Below are 23,316 nucleotides of genomic sequence, written 5' to 3'. Positions count from 1 at the left end.
ACCTGTATTGTATTGCAGTATATTTTATATATAATCAGACCCCCCTCAAGTTAAATTTCCTGTGCTGTAAGACATATATAAATGAAATCGTAAACATGATAAGAACCCTCACGTTCCAAAATGCTCAACCTTTCAAAATATAAAAGCAATTATCCCACATGGTAGACCTTGTAAAGGAAATCTACTTGCCATCTTACATAAAGATTGATGAAGAGATTTTTCAGTTTTGAAGCTAGAGGTTGTACTAAAAATTTCTGACTCTTAGCATTTATGAGAAGTATTTTTAGTCGAAGAAGAGTATGGAATTTGTAATATAAGACCAATCTATTCAGTATATTCCCAGGCACTCTATAAAACGTTACCTTTATGTATTACCGTATTTATACTCGTGAACAAGCCAAGTTTTTCAGCACAAAAAATGTGCAGAAAAATATCACCTCGGCTTATACACGAGTCAATTAAAAAAAAACTACTATATATATTTTTTTACATACTCACCCTCCGGCTCCCCGATGCTCGTCACGGCTCCCGATCCTCGTCGCAGCTCCTGGCGGCTTCTCTCTGCTCTATTAGCCGGCAGAGATGCTTCCTTGTGATCTGCCGGACCTCACACACTATAATGCAGCAGTGTCGTCGCTGATGACGTCATAATGTGCACCGGCCAGCAGAACGCAAGGAAGCATCTCTGCCGGCTAATAGAGCAGAGAGAGGAACAAAGAGGAGCCGTCAGGAGCCACGATGAGAATCGGGAGCCGCGACAAGCAGCGGGGTGTCAGAGGGGGAATATGTAAGTTCTTTTTTTTTTATGTTCTAGGGGCTGGCTGTATACTACATTGGGGCTGGCTGGCTGGCTTTATACTACATGGGGGCTGGCTGTATACTACATGGGGGCTGGCTGGCTGACTTGTTTTGATCCCATGTACAGGATGTACTTATCTGAAAGGTTTAAAAGGCTTTATCGGCCATATACAGTAAACAAATCAAAACAATTCCTTTGATTCTGTGCCCTTCTAATATCCGCCATTGAGTTACTGCACGTAGAAGAGGTTTAATGACAGGTTCATCTCTGCCTTGGCCCCAATGTGTAATCGGATGTGTAAATTAGCATAGGTATTTAGAATGGTGAACTACAAACAAAATATGGCAATATTCATGTACTATTACCACATATTTGCAACTACAGATTGTGTCCAGCCAATTGCAATTTAACAGATGTTAAGGTTGGACTTTTGACCCTTCGTTCTCCCTCAATTGTGCTAATCTAGTATAGTCTATTGAAGATGCAGAATCTCAAAACTAGATGTTATGGCAAAAGTTGGCACTAGCATGAAAAAATAATTATTTTTTAGTTCCTACTCTATATTTTGCAGCTTAGAGAGTTGGTTCATAAATGGAGCCCAGGACTCCACAGCCATGTGCATGAGCCCATAGATATAAATGGGGACATATTTCACATTAGTGCACATTGGGCCTAAATCTTTGTGCACAAGAAGAACTGATGTGATGCCTTCCCTTGATATGCCAAAATTCACATTGTCACAAGGTTTATTGATAGATTTTCTATGTCAATCAAATTAACATCAGCCAAACATTTCCCCCATTACCAAATTTAAACATTGCACACTATACCATACAGTTGATCAGAACATTTTACAGTTAATTGTAATAGAGTAAACTTTATAAAACTACAAACAAAATCTAGAAAGAAAATCACAAGTCATACCTTTGTAGCAAGCTGTGACACAGGAGATTGCAAATCAGCTTGGAGCAACTGGTCTTTACTCTAAAAAGAGAGAAATGATATCCAATTAGCAGAATTTTTTGGAATATTTTGCTTTGTATCATGCTGTTAAACCTCCAAGGGCAAACAGCCTTACAAATTATTAATTTCACGGAACTGATATATATCTGTATGTTAAGACCCGCTCTTTGACTTGGATGATACATTCTTATCAGTTGCTACAGTAAAAGTCCAAATACATGAACTTACCGTATTTTCTGCCCTATAGGGCGCACCGGACTATAAGGCGCATTAGTCCGATGCGCCTTATATATGTAATAATTACATATATAAGGCGCATCGGACTATAAGGCGCGGGGTCCGGCGGCCGGGGGCGTGGCGGAGGTCCGGGGGCGTGGCGGAGACCCGACGTGACGCGGCGACGGGACGCGGCGACGCGCCGCCGAGACGCGACGGGGAACGCGGGGAAGGTGAGGGGGAGGTGGAGGAGGGCAGCGGACCATACTTACATAGGTCCCCGCTACCGGAGACAGCAGATCTCCCGCTGGAGATCTCCGGTAGCGGGGACCTATGTAAGTATGGTCCGCTGCCCTGTGCCCAGCGCCATACATAGGGCGCACCGGACTATAAGGCGCACTTTGGATTTCCACGGAAATCCAATGCTTTTAAGTGCGCCTTATAGTCCGGAAAATACGGTATAAATGACAGGTGGCTGCCCTTGTTCGTTTAGTAGAAGATCCAGGTTTCTAGTCTATATAAGCCAAATGAACTACTCAGTTATGCCTGGTTATCCATCTTCTGGAGGTAGTACCAGAAGCTAGCAATAAAGTTGCACTGATGTCCCTCTATCCACACACATGGCAAGGAAGCTATTGCATCCTGGTGTGGATGATGGAACATTTTTTTTTGTGAATTTCTATAAGCTTATTAATTATACCTATTAAATAATATCTATAGGATTCATTTTTAAATACAATTTATGTATTAAAATGTCCCACTAACAAAAATTAGATGTCTGTCCAAGCATGCACAGTCTTACTAGATATCACATAAACGTCAAGAGGTCTACATGTCTACCAGAACACACGGCTTTGATGAATAATATGGTGATACAGAACATAAGGTTACAAGAGAAGAATACATTTGTGTGTTAGTACATAGGAGACTTTACACAGGTATTGCAATGCATTAAATTACACATTAGCATTAAAGGGGTTGGCCACTTCAACCTCTTGAGGACAGTTCATTTTCACCTCTAGGACAGAACTGCAGAAAATATGCAGTTATAACTTTATAACGCTGCTGCTCATCCCTGTCCATCTCCATAGTGATGTATGGCGCAACGTGCGCCCATGGACTGCCTATGGGGGATGTATATCTGACGTATATACATCGGCCATATATGCGTTCCACCGATAGCCGTCTGAATGAAGCCTTAATATGCCTACATTACGTACAACAGCTTAACCCCTTAACAACTTGGCCTTTTTTAGTTTTTTCACTTCCATTTTTCACTCCCCACCTTCAAAAATCTATAACTTTTTTATTTTTCCACATAAAGAGCTGTGTTATGGCTTATTTTCTGCGTAACAAATTGCACTTCGTAGTGACAGTATTTAATATTTCATGGCGTGTACTGGGAAGCGGGAAAAAAATTCCAAATGCAGTGAAAATGGTGAAAAAACACATTTGCAACGTTTTGTGTGCTTGGATTTTACAGCTTTCACTGTGTGCCCCAAATGACATGTCTACTTTATTCTTGCTACGATTATGTGGATACCAAATTTGTATAGGTTTTATAATGTTTTCATACATTTAAAAAAATTAAAACCTCCTGTACAAAAATTATTTTTTTGATTTTGCCATCTTCTGGCGGCAATAACTTTCATACTTTGGTGTATGGAGCAGTGGGTGGTGTAATTTTTTGCGACTGCCTATTGCGACCCAATAGGCAGTTGCCTATTGGGTGTGGCTGGAAAGGAGCAGTTCCCCCCACCCTTGGGGAACAGCTTCTCCATGTGACCTTTTCAAATATATGAAAACTCCCATCACTTGGCTTAGCAACGCCCCCTGCTCTTCTACAGCCAATCCCGAGTGAGGGGAGCTATTCATATATTTGAAAAGGTCACATGTTTCCCAAGGGTGGGGGGGGGGGAACTGCTCCTTTCCAGCCCCTCCCAAAAGGCAACTGCCTAGTCACACAGCAGATGCTAATGAAAGGTATAATATAACATATCTTTTTTTCTGTAAAACCAATTTTTTATACAAAAACACTTTGGCAGTGTATGTACTATGCTCTGTGGGGACTGGGGGAGTGCTAAAAATGGGTCTCCTGGTTACAGGTTCCCTTTAAACATCTTATAGCCAAGGGCAGTGAACCTGCAATAAAAAGGCTGTTGGAAAGGAATTCCTAATAGCTCTTCATTTTAAGCTAAACTATGCAAAAAATTAAGTATAAATGGACCAAGGGGGTTACATTTTAACAGTGTCTTCTGACCAACTATGATAATTATTATTTATACAAATTGCAAGACACACATTCCAAGCTGAGAACATGATGATCTCTCACAACACAATGGGGCAGATTTAATAACCCTGTCTAACAGTTAGGCAGAACACTCTTTGGCCTGACAGAATGAGAAAAGTATCACATTAATTACAGTAGCAGAGGCTGAATGACCCATCTTGTGTATAATTCCAGTTTCCAGGCAAAAAAAACCAAAAAACAAAAACAATAAGCAATAATAGGTGTAGCATTACCATAGTGGTTAGACAGGCTTCTAGTTTTCCCTCAGGATCCAACACTTATAATAATTCTTTATTTATATAGCACACACAGATAACGCAGCGCTGCACAGAGCTTGCATAAATCGTACCCAGTCCCCATGGACCTCACAATCTAATCAACCTACCAGTATGTTTTTGGAGTGTGGGAGGAAACCCATGCAAATCTGGAGAGAAAATCTTTGCAGATGTTGACCTGAATGGGACCCAGGATCACAGCACTTCCCTTTCTCCATCACATCTTAATTGGTAAACAGTAACATTTGGGATAGTTAATAATTTTTATACTGGAGTCAGGGCCATCACCTGCACTGCACATACCCGGGAAAGTGTCTGGGCCCAGAGCTGCTGGGGGGCCCACATAAAATTGTACATAAGAAATCCATGGGGTTGAGGGGGCTGAATCTATGAATTCATAGGGTGCGAGGGGTGCTTAATATAAAATGCCCATGAGGGGCTGTTTGGTATGATAAACTAGGGAATATTTTAGGGAACAGGAGACTGTTTTACTTTCTGATTTTTTAAAGCCGCCATGCAAGTTTACTACAAAAGGTGCCCACTAAGGCTCTGTCGCCCAGGGACATTCTGAAAGCTGGAGCCGACCTGAACTGGATTTTATACAATTTTCAGTCTGTTCAAAAAAAACTCAGAGACAGGTCAAAAAAACAAGGTGTAGCCTAGCCTGGGCAGCAGAAATTGCAATCCTTAACTAGACAAACTAATATCTGGTCTAAAAGTACATCTCCACAGTGTTAAACTGCTCCAGATACATCACACAACATTATTTGGTGCAACCCAAGATTGTGGAGTCTAAAGCCCATAACTGGGCAAAGCACATATTGGCCACATATTGGGTAGTCAGATCAGATCATGTCTTAAATATGTTTGTGTACATAGGGCCTACATCTGTACTGTTCTATTCAATCAGAATGTTAAAACTCCCTCATTGTTTTGTGAACATGCTTTAGCCCAATAATGTCCTCTGCCAAACACCAACCGCCATTTACCCACATAGACCAAAAGGTAACAGAAGCTGCTTGTGGCTTTTCCAGTACACAGAATAATTCATCAACATTGTAGTATATGGGATTTATGATGAACCCATGCACACACCTTTCTCCTGCAGGTTTGTGATCACCAGCAGTTATATGTCCCTTACCTTACTGCTGTGGATATCCAGCAGAACAGGCAAGTGTGCACTGCAGTTTTCGTGGCAACATTTGAAGGAGAGTTTTTCCTGGGATATAGTGTTGTGACAACACAGCAGATTGTAACAGATGTTTGTAAGTAACATATGTACATACCCTACTACCGGTATATGCAAGAGTCCCAATTTCAAAGTCACATAGATAATGCTTCAATAGACATATCAAAGATATAGCCCAGAGACACATGCATGCGTAGCTTAATCCGTTAAGCATGCATATTGTACAACTTCTTAAGATTAATTTTATGGCTTTTTGCAATTTAAGAAAAATGAAAGACAAACCTGTTTATTAACAACTTATAAGGAATGCTAGCTATTCCAAGAATGAATCCAGATGAACTGGAAATAAGAGAGATTAATAAATGCTTCTGAAACACGGATCAGGGACTATAAACTTCTTCAAAGATTGTTAACTGTTGTAAGCAGGGCTTCACCACCTTCATTTGAACTGATAAGTTTGTTATTTTTCACAAATCCTTGGTAACTAAATAACGGATATTAAAGTGCTGCAAATATGAAAAAAATATTCTTATAGCTTTAACCGGTTTGCCTCTTTTTTTTTTTTTTTTTAAACTTATACTTGGCGGAAACTCAATGTTATAGGTAAAATGAAAGGTTGTTGTCCAAAATATTTTCTCTGTAAAGGAGGTACTAATAGCATGGTTCAACAGGGAATACAATTTAGGCTGCATTCTATGCCGTATGTGGGCGTATATACGGAATATATACATCCCCTATAGCCGGCAATGGGCGCACGGCCCATTGTGCGGCACCGTACTATTCCGTACCCCGTGAAAAGATAGGAGATGTCCCATCTTTCCCCGGAATACTGCGCCGTGCCCCATGTTTTTCTATGTAGAGGGGTGGGGTCAGGGCCGGAGCTATGGGTAGGCAAAGTGGGCAATTGTCCAGGGCCCCCTGAAAGGGGAGAATCTCTTCTTTCAGACGAATCTTGAATTGTGTTTCTAGGTGCCATTGATCCAAAGATAAGCAGGTTTAAAGTGAGAATATCAGGTGCGATTTTTATATATAAAAATCACTCCCGACGGCAGTTTAACAGTTAATATCTCCTTTCCTGACACGTAGAAACACAATTTTATTCATATAAAAGAAAAGACTCTCTTCTTTCATATGAAAAGATAAGTGAGGTTCTATGTTTCACAGAGCCAGAGATACAGCCATCTCAAGTGTATAACCCAAATCAGATTCTTAGCCATCAGGCTACAGGGAGAATTTGCTGCACACAGGAGCTGCTGCACCTCACAGATAATGGAAATAATCACTTTATATGTTACTACATTTAGGATAATATCAACTAATATTTATGTTTTCAACCCTTCTCTATGCAGAACTATCTAAGAACACACTCTCTTATTGCCTTTTATTTTGTGATAGTTTTTTTTGCAAAAATTGACTGATACAAAGAACATTCGATCCTCTTCACCCAATGTCGCTATTATATATTAACACCGCGACCCAGAACATGTATGTAAAGCTATATATAACACCAAAAACACACGCATGTTCTGGAATAAAGTTTTTATTTCACACCATCCTCCATTATTTACACCCATGTTGTGACATTCTCACTCAAATTCTTATGAAGCGCGGAGGGTTCTGTTATTGGCGGCTAATACAATGGCGCACATCTAAAAGTGACTATTGTTATCTCATTAGCTTGGTTTATGGATATATATACTTATTTATTTGGATTACCATTGTGTAAGGGAGCATGCAATGATAGATCTGTGTGAAGCTCAGTGCAATTTTCTGCAAAAATAGTTTGGTGCCCCCTGTGGATGCAACGTTCCCTTTGCGGCATATTTTGGTGAATTTACACATGTGGGGTATGTAGGATCTCCTTACATCTTGCTGTTTTAGGAAAGTATTTTTTAAAGGAAATTTTGAATGTTAATTGCCAAATGCATTGCCTGGTTGTCTGCTTTCAAAATTATATAGGTTTTATGGCGCCTTTACTTTTTATTCTGTTTTATTGCTATATTTTGCTGGTTGTGACAATCTTAAAATTTGTAGCTGAAAAGCAGATATCTAGTTATTACAGTTTTAGTGATATTATGTGGATTCATTTATGTGAACGTATCAATATGGGACATTTGTGAACTCTACACATGTCCATTTATTACATTTAGGAAATGTGAAGGTAAATATTTTCTGTTTAGAGCACATTTTTTGACATCAAAGTCAAATTTTAAGTATTTTTTTAATAAAATGTTTCAGTTTGAATCAAAATTGCATGAAGGCGTCTAAGTCTATAAACTCATTAATGCAATTTTGAAAATGAGGCAAGTGCCTGCTTTCAGAAAATATGTGGTTCTTTCATATTTATCTTCTATCATAATAATTATAATTAATAATTCTTTATATACCGCAAACAGATTACACAGCGCTGCACAGAGCTTGCCAGATCAGTCTCTGTCACCATTGGGGCTCACAATCTATTCAACCTACCAGTCATTTTTTGGAGTGTGGGAAAAAACCGGAGGACCCGGAGGCAACATACAAACTCTTTGCAGATGTTGACCAGCGTTGCAAGGCTATAGTGCTAACCACTGAGCTGCCCATCAATCTCCCTATCATCTATCTATCTATCTACTTTAAAATTCTCCCATATCACAGTTTGTTTAACCATACTGAAGGGAGCCTCTTGCTGACTGTGACTGGTCATAGTTTTATTTTGGGGCCACACTTTTAGTTTTGCCCAGGGCCCCACTTTGTCTAGAACCCGCCCTGGGTGGGGTTGAACAGCGCTCACCACATCCTCCTCTCCCCAGCAGGCACACACAAATGTGACGTTCACTGACTGCATTTCATAACACATAAAATAAATATCCTTCAAGGAATTTTGTAATATTTATTTTCAGAGACTAGCACTGCCACATCTCCCTTCTTGCCAGGTTGTCGCTCACTTCCGAAACTGCTCCATTTCTCTGAAATTATTGGTCATATCGGTAACATTTGGAACATTTTTTTAAATATGCCCTTTTCAGAAAAATCTCTCAAAATTTTGATTGCAAAACTTCCATAAAGTCATATTAAGCACAGGATATGTATAGGATAGCATTGCCAGTGTTCTATAACTGTACATTATTAACAGTCTGATTCCAGGTGGCCCAGGGTAGTAAATGGGTTAATGATGACAACAAAGGTATTCCATACCTCCCCTGAAGACTGCAGAACACCACCTTGCTCTTCCTTTAGATAACAGACCATAAACTAACAATTATAGAATCTCGGAGAGGCTGACTGGGTTGATGTTTGGGAAATCTTTCTGTAGAGGGTTGGAGGAGTCTATTGGGCACAGTTCATCAGGTGTGAGGCCAAGTCACCTGGTACACCAGTTTTCTTCTATCAATTCTACCCGGCACCAATAGTTTACTCAATGATTGAAATGTCCTTTAAAATATCTTATAAAGCAGCCAGGTTATGTAGAATGAAGTTCTTTGCTTGCCTACTTTGTTTTCTCTCAATTTTATTGCCTCTATATACCATCCCAATATAGTAAAACTGTAACAAGACAAAAGCATTACTTCAACACCATGTTTTCATATATCTTTCAGTTCAAAAGGACAGCCTATTTACGTGTCTTAAGGCAACACTTTTAACAAAATGAAAAAAACAAAAACAAAACAGCCTTTCATATAAACAAATACAAAACACACAGAAACACTACAAAAGACATAATAAGGAATGTTAAATCTTTTATTTTAATTCCTGTGAGAGATATAGTCACAACAGATGCTGTGAAAATCTAAGCATACATGTTAAAAAAGGAGATGAAATGTATGCAGTCTCTCTTTAGAAGAAAGGGTAACGTGTCAGAGCATCTCAGTCATCTCTGCATGTCTCAACACTTCCTCAATCACCAACTACAACCCTGACGAGATCAAAGACAACTTCTAACACGTCCAACTAGCAAGAAGCAACTGTGTGCTGCAGAATTCAAAACTAGAAATAACCAGTTTATTATTTTTTAATTATTACAAGTTTATCAATTTTTTTTAAATCTACATGTTTCCCCAAACAGGCTAATAAGTAAAAAAAGGTAAATACTAAGTAAATAATAAGTTAAAAAAAAACACTTTAGCACTTTTTTCTTGTGTATGTTTCTCTATTTCTTAATTTGAGACCATTTCTTAATTTAAAACAGTTTCCCCGCATATTCAATGTATAGTGTATAGAATCCATCAGAGCAGCTAACCTCTACAAACATGGAGGAAAAGCAAACTAAAATGTAACGCAGTATAGAGAGAGAACATACACTGGGCAATCTTGCCTTAATCCAGTTTTCAAGATCACTCTTGCAGTTCTAAAATAAGTGCAGAGATTTCTCTTCCTCTGGTGTCTAGGGGAGGGGCATTACTTCAATGCATGTACATAATGTGCAGTCACATTAGTCTTAACTAAAAGCATACAAATATGAGCTCATAGACAAAGCAAATTTAAATGTAAAGAGATCATATACTCCGTCTGGAGAAACCAAGGTTTAATCACCAGAGGCAACAGGGCTTTTTTTACTATGAGAACTGTCAATCTGTGGAATAGTCTGCCTCAGGCGCTGGTCACAGCAGGGAGAGCAGAGAGCTTCATGAAGGGTCTAGATGCCTTTTTACACCTAAATAACATTGATGGTTATTTAATATAGAATTGTTTCCCCTAAATCCCTTCCTCATGCAATCCCTACCCTTCCTTGGTTGAACTTGATGGGCAAGTATCTTTTTTCAACCGTATAAAATATGATATAAAATGTATGATCGATTAATGCACAGCTTATTGAAACATTAGATATGCCAAGTATTTACCTTAAACTTGATTTTCTAGTCACTCTAGCAGTACTGAGTTGAGTGCAAGCATCCTCAGTGCCTGTTTACTGTGCTCTTTAGAGGAGGAGTTTTACTACTGAGCATGAGCAAAAAGTGCATTGACATGTATCTGAATGAAAAGTCTACAAACTTAGAAGATATTTATAGGACATTCCATAATTTCCCCACATTCGGATAAAAAAAAAAAAAGAAATCGGCACATTCTGCAGTAAACAATTTATTAAATATTTTTGGTTGTGGTCCATTTTATTCTGTCTTCACCAAAATAGTGTGGGACTCTCAACTCCACAGCTCTGTCCAAAACACTAAAAACTTAGGTCAGAGATCAGTAAGCAGCTTTGGAAACATGTTTGAGACAATGGAAGCATACCTTAGCATGAACATAGTTATAACCAAATGAATTAGGTTGTATATTTATGGCAAATAGCACAAAGGCTTGACTGTTGGGCAATGTCTGGTTCTGTGGTTTCTGGTTTTATCCCATCCATCCACTACCGTGCGCCTCATACAGCATTAGATTCAGCGCTAGATCAGGCGAGCAGAAGTAGTCTGACGGTAGCAACTGTCTCTGTAACAACAGAAAGCGCTGCAGGAAGTTTGGATAAACTTTTTTTTTTAAACCCCATTAAAGCGTAACTGTAAAGCTATAGTGATTTTACCAAATTATTTTATGCGATTCCCCCTTTGAAAACAAACAGAACGATGCATACTTTGTGCTGCACGTCCTTTTCTTTCCAAAGTTATGGCATTTTCTGTTCTGGAAGAGTTTGACAAAAATCTTTCTCCCAAGAGGTGAGGTGGGGGAGACTAAAGTTTGTCAGTCTTTTCCCTCAGGCTGAGGCCATCTTGCTTGCCCATAGATCCCATGATGCCTTGTGTTCTCTATTAATTTAGCATTAAATCCATTTAGTATCCCACAAGTAAATCCCGTGAACACGGCACAGTGCACATACAGGATGTATATGGTGACAGCCTGGCAGCTTCCATCACATGGAGGAGCAGGGAAAATGTAATACATGGTAGAAATCATAAGTAACCCAGTTACATGCAGTCTATAGCCTGTGCTGTGTAAGTACTAAGGGTTAATAGCTTATCTGGACAGAGCCGATACTGCCCATGACAGGGTGGGGGGGAAATAAGCAGCTAGAAGAGCAGACTGGGATGGCAGGACTGATAGGGAACAGGAAGATTTTGTATCCCACCATTCTGTAAAGGAGACATCTGTATTCACCATCTTGGACACATCCAGCTCTGCTTCATACACGGTCACATGGCCCCCTCCTATGTGAGCAGGAAGCAGAAGCTCCTCCTCTCCCAGGAAACTGACCAGAAAGTGTAAACAACATAGGGATTCATAGGGCTTATCAGCACCCGGAGAGGAGGCAGCCATTACAGCAATGAGCTATAGTAAAGAAACTACTGATTATAGGTAATAAAGATAATAGGCAAAGTTGTTTTACATCTAAAGAGCTATTGATTTGTGGAAAAATAAAAAAACCTTTACAGTTACTCTAAGTGCTATAAGGAATTTGCAGACTTGGAAGGTGTCTGCAGACTTAACAATGCTTAAGTATAAATTACACAAAAAGGAAAGTAAACACAATAGTCATTGTTTGATTGTATCTGGTTTAATTACTGAAACTGCATTAAAGTGTCATATTGCCCAGATAATTACCAATCTTTACCCAACATGACATTAGCAAGTAATATATGGATAATGTATATAATTGAGGAGCACTCTAGAGATTATAATCTTGCTTTACTTTCTCAGAGTCACTGATGTTAGACCGGCTAATTGGGGCAGACTACAGCTTGTCTCAAAACAGAGAACAATTTATGGCATCTGCTTTATGTCTGGAAAGCCAAGCAGTGTGGTGGGTGTAAAACCAGACAACTGCACTAGAACCAGAGGAAAACTGGTAATATTAGCCCCAAGGGCCAAGAAAATGCATGCGGCTCTTAAAGCATCTTTTCCAGGGTAACCTATATGGCACATACACATAGAAGAGCTTTTCATATTATATGATCCCTTGACCGAAACATGTGTCGGGGCTGGTACAGGGTAGTGCGGCTTTCCCCCAATTTTCCTTCTACCTTGTTAGCTCTTATATTTTGGCTTTCTTGCACTTTATACATGTATGTGTCCTGTATTTGTACTGGCTTACACTTTGTGTCTAATTGCCATCACTATTTGGTAATCATACTCATATTGACCTGCTGTCCAGCAACACTTTTCTAGGTTTTATTCATATTGCTACTCTGCGTATTTTAAAAAGATACTAATAAACTTATATCTTTTATTGTAAGTGTGGCAACTCCCCCCCTTTTTTAGGTAGTTTTATATTATATGGTTCAGAGGTTTAGATACAAACATGTCAAACAAAGTTGCATAACAATGGTGACATCATTTACATTTCATGAAAACCGTATAAAATTGACACTAAATGAATAAATGGTGTATACATGAATTAACGGTGTATTCATTAGAAGCCTCTATTAATAATAAAGAATAATCTTTATATAGCAACATCTTATTCTGTAGCGCTTTATACATTTTTGTAGATAAAGGCAAAACTAAAAGCCAGCAAAATTAAGGTCACAAGAACAAAAGCCAAATGGGGCAAGTGGGGAAATGTATCAGAAGTGTCTGAGAACAAAATTGTTATCACTGTTCATGACAACCAGAGTTCAGCTTTCATTTACCCACTTCAAACTGTTCTAGCTCATTTTGGTTGCAATGAGTTAGAACAGTTTGGCTCTCAGACCAATACGTTCCAATGTGCTGTGGTTTGAAACATCAACGGCTTCCATCCATTTCAATAAATTGCCTATAAAATGCAAATGAGCCTGAGGGACTCCAGCCTCCATAGGTGTTAATGCAAGGAACAAAAATAGTTCTCTGTTTATAATAATAAGCTATTAATGCAAAATTGACAGTAAGTGACGTATGTACTCATGCACCTTTTCTTGCACTCTTGCTGCATGTCTGAGGTACAGTTTTATGTCAATATAATCTAACATAAGTCACAATTAAAAACCGTTTTATAACCTTCAAAGGTACTACCTATGCCATACAGTTAAAAACAGATGTGGTGGGATCCAGCGGATCCACTCATTTCTAGATTTCCAAGATTATTACAGCATGGTATATAGCCACTGGGAAAGGTTTATTTACTCAAGGCAAAATGACCCAAGATAGAACATTGGAAGATAGGGGACAACAAGCACAGCTTTAAGTTTAGTTTTCATCTTATGTGCTATATACAAGCACAAGTAGAGGTATATGAATGCTGCCTTGTGTAAGGTCCTCCAGTAGGAATAAACTGCAAAGTGAATATACTCAATAGATGAAGAGATGGATACCGAAATATGCAAATAATAGAATATATATATCTGCCTATTTTGAATCCACAAACAAATTTCTTCTCAGAACCTGAGCCTTCTTAAGTAGAAAGGAGTTATGAATGCCAAATGAACAAATACATATTCCATTGATTACCCCAGTCATATTTCAGTCAGCATATCTTCTATATCCACATTCATATATCATATCAACTTAATTTGAAGAATTACAAACCCTTATGATAACAAGCAAGATTTACAAGACACACAATGTCGCAACATTGCCCCAATGATGAATTATTTAGAATATCTTCCACACTGATCTTTTGTATTTAAATAAAATCCAAGCTTGTAACACATCACAGATGTGTCCAAAACCAGTAAAGAGAATGCATCCATTCATATTCCAGATGTGGTCACCGTTTCCTCGACATTTTCTGAACTCCAGCCAAGGGTAAAGCCACATTTTATAGCTGTTAAATAATAAATGAGCACCCGGAATAAATGCATTGGGACAATAATGAGTCAATGCAATTCTGCAAGTTTTCCAGCCCAAGTATATTGAAATAAAAAATGTGCTTTAGTCCAAGCAGCATATTAATTAAGCACCTAATATAAAAACTCATAGTTGCTGCCATCCTGAAGTTCACCAGTATCTAAAAATGTGAAGATATACTCATATGATTGGACCTTTATAGCGCAATAAGAAAACAAAAAAAAAAAATTCCAGTTTGCAACCAAACAATGCAGAAATCTGAAAATCGAAAATTGTTCACCAAGTTACCTTCACACAGTGCCACTGTAAAGTATACACTATAAATTATTAAGCCAAATGATAAATAATTAATAGAAACATTAAGGGTGACGTCAATTCAGAGGGGACCAGAAAGTATTTTTACTGCAAAAATGGAGAATAATTCTGCACCTGGAAACCTTTATATCACATATACTGCTTACAGCTTACAGTCTATGAATAATATACACACAAACATGCATATAAACATATCTGTATTTCTATTAATATATATTTATCGTTTTTTGTCTTTATGGGGCTTATTTAGTAAGGGTCCTGCGGATCACACTTTCCTCGGATTTTAGAAATTTTCGGGATTTGCGCGGCTGTGAAAGAGATTTAGAAGGGGATTGTGCCGCAGTGGCGCCAGCTTTCATGCAACCGAAATCGGGGGGAGGGGCCTCAGACGTGATTTAATATTCAAATTGTGTCACAACTAATGCACCAGGAAGAAGAAGGTGAACTCCGGCGGACCTGAGCAGGAAAGCGACACATGCAGGATATCGGGCGCAAGATCTTTGTGAATCGTGACACAGTGCACTGACGTCGGACAATGCACTTCAGGTGAACTCCATCGGCCGGGTAAGTAAATGTCCCCCATGAGGTAATAAAAGACCCCTATGGAACATTTTTCTTTTCTTTTTTTAATTACAAAAAATGTATTAAGTTGAGTCGAGACAAGACCTGCACCGCTCCTCACTGGGGGTCGGTTGTAAAGAAGTCGCCATGTATAAGAACAATAATTAACCCTACTCAACTTGGTACTTTTTCGTTTGCTTTTATTCCCCACCATCCAAAACCAGAAACTTTTCTTTTTACAGATATATAGAAGGGCTTGTTATCTGTGGGACAAATTGTACTCATTTATTATTCTATGCAATGTACTGTAGAGATGTTTTTATTGCAGACTTTGTTTTTATGACTTTCACTGTGCAACCCGAATCCTATTATTTGGGTCAGTATGATATAGATCTAGATGATATATTAAATAAATTTTCAAAATAAATATTTCCCGGTTATGCCATTTTCATTCTACATACTTCAATGCACAGAGCTATATAAGGTGTCATTTGTTTGTGTGACAAGCTGACGTTTTCATAGATACCATTTTGGGACCAATGTGACCTTTAGAGCACTTTTTATTTAAATATTTATTGGTGGAAAAATGGCAAAAATGCATTAATTTAGATATTTTTCCCCCATTATTTTTTTACAGTACGGTGTTCACTGCATGGAATAATCCTTGATTTTGATATAAAAGGAATTTTAGGACGAGGGAAAACCTATCATGATTATGAGTTTGTTTATTCAATTTTATATGTGTTCTAGGGATGGTGAAGGGTTAAATTTTTAGCATTTTTAATTTTATTTTTTTTTAGATTTCAGGACCCCTAGGTTACTGTAACAGTAGGGGGGCTGATTGCTCATACAATATGCCACAATACTATGGTATTTCAGTATATTATATATATATTGCTGATCTGTAAAGGCACTGTGACAACTGTTACAGTCGTTTACAGGGACTCCTTGCATAATTTTTCTCCTTGATGCAAGGACTCATAGTCTGTGGGAACTGATCAGCACTTGGGTCAGTTTCCACGGACCAACATCTTTCTGATACAGGCGGTCCCCTACTTAAGGACACTTAACTTACAGACAACCCATAGTTACAGACAGACCCATCTGACCTCTGGTGAAGCTCTCTGAATGCTTTACTATAGTCCCAGATTGCAATGATCAGCTGTAAGGTGTCTGTAATAAAGCTTTATTGATAATCCTTGGTCCCATTACATCAAAAAGTGTTTAAACTCCAATTGTCACTGGGGCCAAAATTCTTTTAGTCTGGATCTACAATTATAAAATATAAAGTTTCGACTTACATACAAATTCAACTTAAGAACAAACCTCCAGACCCTATCTTGTACGTAACCCGGGGGCTGCCTGTATTTCTGCGTTTTCTGCAGTCTCACTACCACACACACACACAGTTAAGAAAAAATAAATGGAACACTCAAATAACACATCCTAGATCTGAATGAATTAAATATTATCATTGAATACTTTGTTATTAATGGAAATCAAATTTATTAACCAATTGAGGCATGGATTTGGAATCATTAACAAAATTAAATTGGTAAAAACACACCAAAGGCTGATCTAACTTTGATGAAATGCCCTTTCATCAAATCAAAATGATGTTCAGTATTGTGTGTGGCCTCAAAGTGTCTGGCCTACTATGCCTCGGCATGCTCCGGACGTTCTTCTGAGGGATCTCATCCCAGGCCTGGACTAAAGCCTGGACTCAGTGGTGCAAAGTGACGTTGGTGGATGGAGTGAGACATAATGTCCCAGATGTGCTCAATCGGATTCAGGTCTGGGGAACGAGCGGGCCAGTCCATAGCTTCAATGTCTTCATCTTGCAAGGAACTGCTGACACACTCCAGCCACATGAGATCTAGCATTGTCCTGCATTAACCCAGGGCCATCCGCACCAGCATATGGTCTCACAAGGACAGGCTCTCACCTCGGTACCTAATGGCAGTCAGGTTTTCTCTGGCAAGCACATGGAGGGCATTTTTTTGTCCAAAGAAATGCCACCCTACACCATTACTGACCCACTGCCAAACCGGTCTTGCTGAAGGATGTTGCAGGCATCAGACGGCATTCCATGGCACAGGGCGCCAGTGGTGAGTTTGCCAATCCTGGTGTTCTCTGGCAAATGCCTAGCATCCTGCACAGTGTTTGGATGTGAGCACAACCCCCATCTGTGGACGTCGGGCCCTCATACCATGCTCATTGAGACAGTTTCCAACCATTTTTGCATATGCACATTTGTGGCTGCTGGAGGTAATTTTGCAGGGCTCTGGCAGTGCTCCTCCTATTCCTCCTTGCACAAAGGCAGAGGTAATGATCCTGCTGCTGGGATGTTGCCATCTTACTCCCCAGTCCATGTCTCCTGGTGTACTGGCCTGTCTCCTGGTTGTGCCTGTATCCTATGGACACTACACTGACTATACCTTCTTGTCACAGCTCGCTTCGATGTGCCATCCTGGATGTGCTGCACTTCCTGAGTCACTTGTGTGGATTGTGGAGTCTGTCTCATGCTACCACAAGAGGCAAAGCACCACCAACATTCAAAATTGACCAAAACATCAGCCAGAAAGCATAGGTACTGAGAAGTGGTCTGTGGTCCCCACCTGCAGAACCACTCCTTCATTGAGTGGGTCTTGCTAATTGCCAATGAATTCCACCTGTTTATTGCATTTGCACAACAGCATGTGAAATTTCTTGTCAATCAGTGTTGCTTCCCACATAGACAGTTTGATTTCACAGAAGTTTGAGTTACGTTATTTCGATTTAAAGTTATATGGTGTTGTTCAAGTGATTTTTTTTTTTTGAGCAGTGTATAGTATAAAGTACATGAACCTCAGGCAACAGAAAGGCCTGGTATAGCACAGCGTATTCACATGCAATGTACAAGAATATATGTTATGTAGGATTTTCATTCTTATCCAACAGCATTTTCATGTATATCCATTGTATGTTCTGTTTTCTATTAGAAGACATTCATGTGGTGCACATTAAAAGCTGGTTATGTCCGGTGTACGGGCAGCATTGAAACCATGATACAAATACTCTAATGTGCATCCAAGGTAGAGACTGTGACATCATTTTAGTTCAGTAAAGCCACAGAGGATGCAGTTACACTTTACCAAATCCCTTTTGTCAAATCTCAGGTGTGCCCTAGTCCATTAAAATCATACTTACCCTACGTAGTGAGGGAAATCTGTATTTGGTTTCTGAAATAATGCACTGGGCTGGGCTAACGAGATCTCAATAAATAAAAGAGAGTATCAAATATTCAGTCAACATAAATAAAGTAAAACTAAATCCATGCTGGATTACACAAGACTAGTTCTTTTATAGTAGAGCTGTGAGTCAGGCTTGTAATGGAAAACTACTGGAACTCCATCACCAGATTTACATCTAAAACCCAAGAAAGGCCACTGAGGTGTGGTCAGAAAATGTGCGCGATATTAATAGCGTGGAAAAGAGACAAAAGATATTAAAGCTCATGCACATACGTATTATGGGGGCCCTCCACTCTTCCTCAATGAGAATGCGGATGGGGTTTGGATGAGGATCAGGAAGTTGAATTCTTTTTGTTTGGACAGAGTCTTCCTGACAGACTTCCTCCCCACTCCCCATATAAGGAACATGGATAAATGTCAAAGAGTGTGAATAAATATGGTGAGGCCAACCACATCAATTAAAGAGTTGTGACGACAAGTCATAACCATTATTATTTATTAACAGTTTAAAGGAAACCTACCATCAGATTCAACTTGGCAGCGCACAGGTAGGGAGGGATTGCACAGGCTACTGGGGCATGGAGTAGCCTTTGCTCCCACTCCCCAGAGAGGCTACTCCACCCCGAAATTGTTATAGGATTAGGAAAGCATAGTTTAGGATAATGGGTAGATTTCCTCATGGTAGGTTTCCTTTATTGTTAACAGTACACAAAGAGGTCACTAAAAAACTGTTATAAATTATCGTTACAATTACAATGTAAAGGGAACCTGTCACCAGGGATCTCACTTTCACTAAAGATTGGTTGCAGAAGCCCATTACAGCTGCATTGGAAATCTTCCTTTCTGCTTTCTGTAAGCATTTGCATTACTATATAATTGTGGGTTATAACTTACCATGCACCATGACAGAATCCTCTTTGTAGTCCCAGGGGTTGGGCTTTGGTTTGGATGCATTTGAAAAACAACACGAGATGCAGACTTCTCAGCTCTTGGCCCTCACATTTGTGCTCCCGTACAGCAACTCACACTCCCACTGATGTCAGCTCTCCAGGCTGAGAGCTCTGAAGGAGAAGGAGGGAGCACAATGGTGGGGGCCAAGAGCTGCGCAGTCTGCAGCATGTGTTGTTTTTTTAAATGCATCCAAACCAAAGCCCTGAGGAGTCTGCAGCACAGACAAGTCACATGTTGTTTTTTTAAATGCATGCAAACCAAAGCCCAACCCCTAGGACTAAACAGAGGATTCTGTCATGGTGCAAGGTAAGTTATAACACACAATTATATTCTAACGCAAAAGCTTAGAGAAAGCAGAAAGAGATATTTGCAATGTAGCTGTTATGGGTTTTTGCAACCCGTCTTCAGTGAAAATAAGGTCCCTGGTGACAGGTCCCCTTTTATAGATCAGTGCTCATGGCTGTTGTTACCTTAATGGACTGTGTGTCAGTTCCATTACATGGTAGAGCTTGTCCTAGTCTGAACAGTTTTATTAATCACTCCAAATATAATTCATGAGAATCCATGAAAATCAAATGCTAGATAGAGACAGGTTGCACTTTAAAGGGGTTTTCCCACGAAAGAAAATTCTCACATTTCAATCCCCTAGTGTTAAAACAATAAAAGGTCATTTTAACCCCTTACTTTACAATGTCAGTTTTATTGGTGTTTTAGGTCCTATCACTTCCTATGCTCCTCAGTGCAAAATCCCAGGGTGTGGGCGGGGCCTCTCTAAGCAGACACATTATAATCCATCTAGTTCTGTGGGGTGACAATATGGTTAGATTATCAGGGTACAGGTGTATTTACACTTTCATCTGGCTTCTCACATTGTACTAACACACTGACATATAGAAGGAGATAGATGAGACAGATCAGAGATGCATGTGATCCATGAGATTCCTGTTACACACTGTCAACTCTGCTACATCTCACAGATATGTGCCTGCTTCCCCATTCCTCCGGATCACTTATCCCCCTGTAGTTTGCAGCTACTCTCTCCTCACGATCTCCTGGCAGGAAGTGAATCAGTCAGTTTCTCGAAGCTCCGTGCAGGAGGCGCCGGTACAGGCACACAGCAGAGAGAGACAAACTCAGCACGTGCAGCAAAATCCAAGATGGCGGCTTGACCCTAAAGTCAGAAGTTCGTGTCTAGGGGCAACTGAAATTGCTTATAACAAAAATACAACATTTCACAGATATTAGTGCATTAGAGAATATGTTAGTTTGTTATCCTGAGTACACATAAGAATCTTGTCTTCGTAGGAATACCCCTTTAACGTCAGTTCCTCATGATTTACAATTGGCTTGCTTGTGGGCATTGAGCCTGAGGCCAAGAACAGAGGAGGTGAAATCGTTAATAAACTTCAGATTTAAAACTCAAAGAAGAATATTCAAAATGCAATCCATATTCTATCCCTCAGGCCTCATGCACATGACGGTGGCAAATTTACAACCATATTACTTTGCATCGGGTTTGCTTACGACATGGTGCGCAGAGTCAACACATGGATTCACAAATGATAGAGCATGCCCTATTCTTGCCATTTTTGTGGTCTAGGCAGTCCTTTCCTATGGCCATCAGTGGCATAAGTGGTGCTCACACAACAACGTCAGATGCATCGCTATTTCCTCATTTAGTGCAATACAAGGCTTTTTTTTTAACTAGATTTATGTGTTCCATCACAGGATTGTGCAGGGATTAACATTGAAGGCCTAGATGCATGCCAGAAGTTGTATCTGCAGCCAAAATCTGATTGTGGGGTCCGATACATGAACTCAGCAGTTGGTTCCATAGCGAGTGCTGTGGCCAAGACCTAAGTGCAGCGAATGGCAACCACAGCTACAGGTATGAGGTCGCAGCCTTACAAATACCATGGAGCAAGGTACTTCTAGCTCTGTGTTTATGCTGGGCTGAACATCTGATCTGTGCAGGGCCAGGTGTTGCTTTCACTCAGATCAGAAAAGGATGTGGATCAACTCACATTCCTGTACAACTTTAAACTCTTTGCCACGTCATACAGGTATCAATTTCTCACTGACTGGCAGAGACAGCCAAGTACATAAAGTAGCCATCATCAGCATTTTTTTAAGAGAATGAACAGAGCAGCAGTAAACATGGGCATCAGTCACTTTATCCAAAATGGGTGCTCAGGACCACCATCTTTGTGGTCAGTGGTGGATATGATAAACTACTGGTGATGATAATGATAATACAAGAGCTTATGCCATATAATGCAGAAGCTCACTGCTGTTGGCTAACTATATGCCTACATAGAGAATAATATGGAGAAAAGTATAATCCCACGGCCATCATAAGTGGCATTGTCTTTAAATGCCCATGTGATCATGTACTGAGGCATTATGGGATAGATAGCAGAGCTCAAAGAAAGAAAAATCTATCTTCTCATCACTTGGCCAGGCTAAACACTGGCCAAAGGTCCGCTGAATAGGACGATATAGAAGCTAAATATTATCACATGGCTGGTCACAATCCTGCACACAAAGGAAATAGTCACAACTCGGTTCAACTAGAAGTGACGTTTGGAGTGGGTTTTGCCTCGACTATAGGTGGCCTTAAAAACACCCCTGCTATCCCCCCCCCCCCCCACCCCAGGTGTGGGTTCTGGTTGTCTGCCCTAAAAAGACATTATAATCCACTGATGCAATAAATAGTATCATATTATTCTATTTCTTTGGTATTTTGTCACCCACTCTCTCAAATGTTAACAAAAGGGAGGAGGGGTGTGAATAGTAGCACATAGTGAATAGTAGCTGATAAAGAGAACCACACATTCTTGGACAAGAATAAATAGAAAGATAAAGATTATAAAAAAATAAAAAAATACATTTTAGCCAACTACACAATTTAGCATCTGACAATCCTGTTAAGGCCTATGCTGAGGAACAACCCAGGTTACATTTTTTCTTTAGATTACTTCGAGCAAAGCAATTTTTATACTAGGCTGGAGTTGGCAAAAGTATCCATGAAGAGGACGGGACCAGAGTTGTTGGTATGTTAAAGTCATATAACTAAACCCAATGTTTATAGATGCTACAGAAAGTTAAATTATTTCTAGGTGATGCACAGTATGAAAAAAAAAAAAATCAAGTTTATAATAACCTGTCTACTATATTGCAGGGTTATGTTCTACATTGTTCCATAGCACAAAGAGCTTTACAAGAGAATACATAAAAGTAATAGGAAGAGAACATGTACAGTCATATAATCCAGCACGGTTGACATACTCCATGTAACAGCTCCACTGTGTTATGTACTGTGCCAAATAGCTATCATAATATACATTCATTTCATTATTATTCATTTAAGGGGAATTGTCACTATCAATATGTTTAGGCTTGTGGTGTGGCTTCTATTCTAGCACTAATTTAACTAAGTCTGTCAAATTGTGCATGAACATTGAATATGTTTGCGGCCCGTATGTCATTGGTGTGTGTGAAGACCACTCAGTCAGATGACAGCAGAAAAGACTGTCGGAGCCGCAAACACATTCAGGAATAGGATCTACTCTACTATTTGGACTCTATGAGCCCATAGAGAAGCACTTGTCTGGGTGCCATCTATGGTTTTTATGTAGAATGTACTTTCACTAAATGTGTATGGGCGATTTTCCTGCCCATAATTTCTAAAACTAATGGTGATGGGAAACCAGAAAGTAAATAAACTTCATGGCTTTGTTCAACTAGAGACATTTTGAAACTTTGGCTGAAGTAGTTGACAGGTCCTGCAATTTCTTAACATTGAGTGCTACATTTTCTTTTGTAATACATTGTATATTTCCCAA

At 39.5% G+C, this 23,316-nt stretch overlaps 1 protein-coding gene across 2 annotated transcripts in view; it reads right to left on the bottom strand.

The window, feature by feature from the left end:
- The window catches only part of TDRP (testis development related protein), a 68,244-nt gene that overhangs the window by 32,408 nt on the left and 12,520 nt on the right, over positions 1–23,316 (bottom strand). The window contains exon 3 of one of the 2 annotated variants that reach the window (XM_072142356.1): positions 1,724–1,783. The exons of the other annotated variant lie outside the window; for it this stretch is intronic. Coding sequence (XP_071998457.1) covers positions 1,724–1,783 — 60 coding nt within the window. The remainder of the gene's footprint in view (positions 1–1,723; positions 1,784–23,316) is intronic. 2 annotated transcript variants of the gene reach the window in all.

Source organism: Engystomops pustulosus, chromosome 3 (genome assembly GCF_040894005.1).
Source record: "Engystomops pustulosus chromosome 3, aEngPut4.maternal, whole genome shotgun sequence".
Taxonomy (NCBI): Eukaryota; Metazoa; Chordata; class Amphibia; order Anura; family Leptodactylidae; genus Engystomops; species Engystomops pustulosus.
The sequence above is the reverse complement of the archived record's forward strand: the minus strand, read 5'-3'. Positions and strand labels throughout refer to the sequence as shown.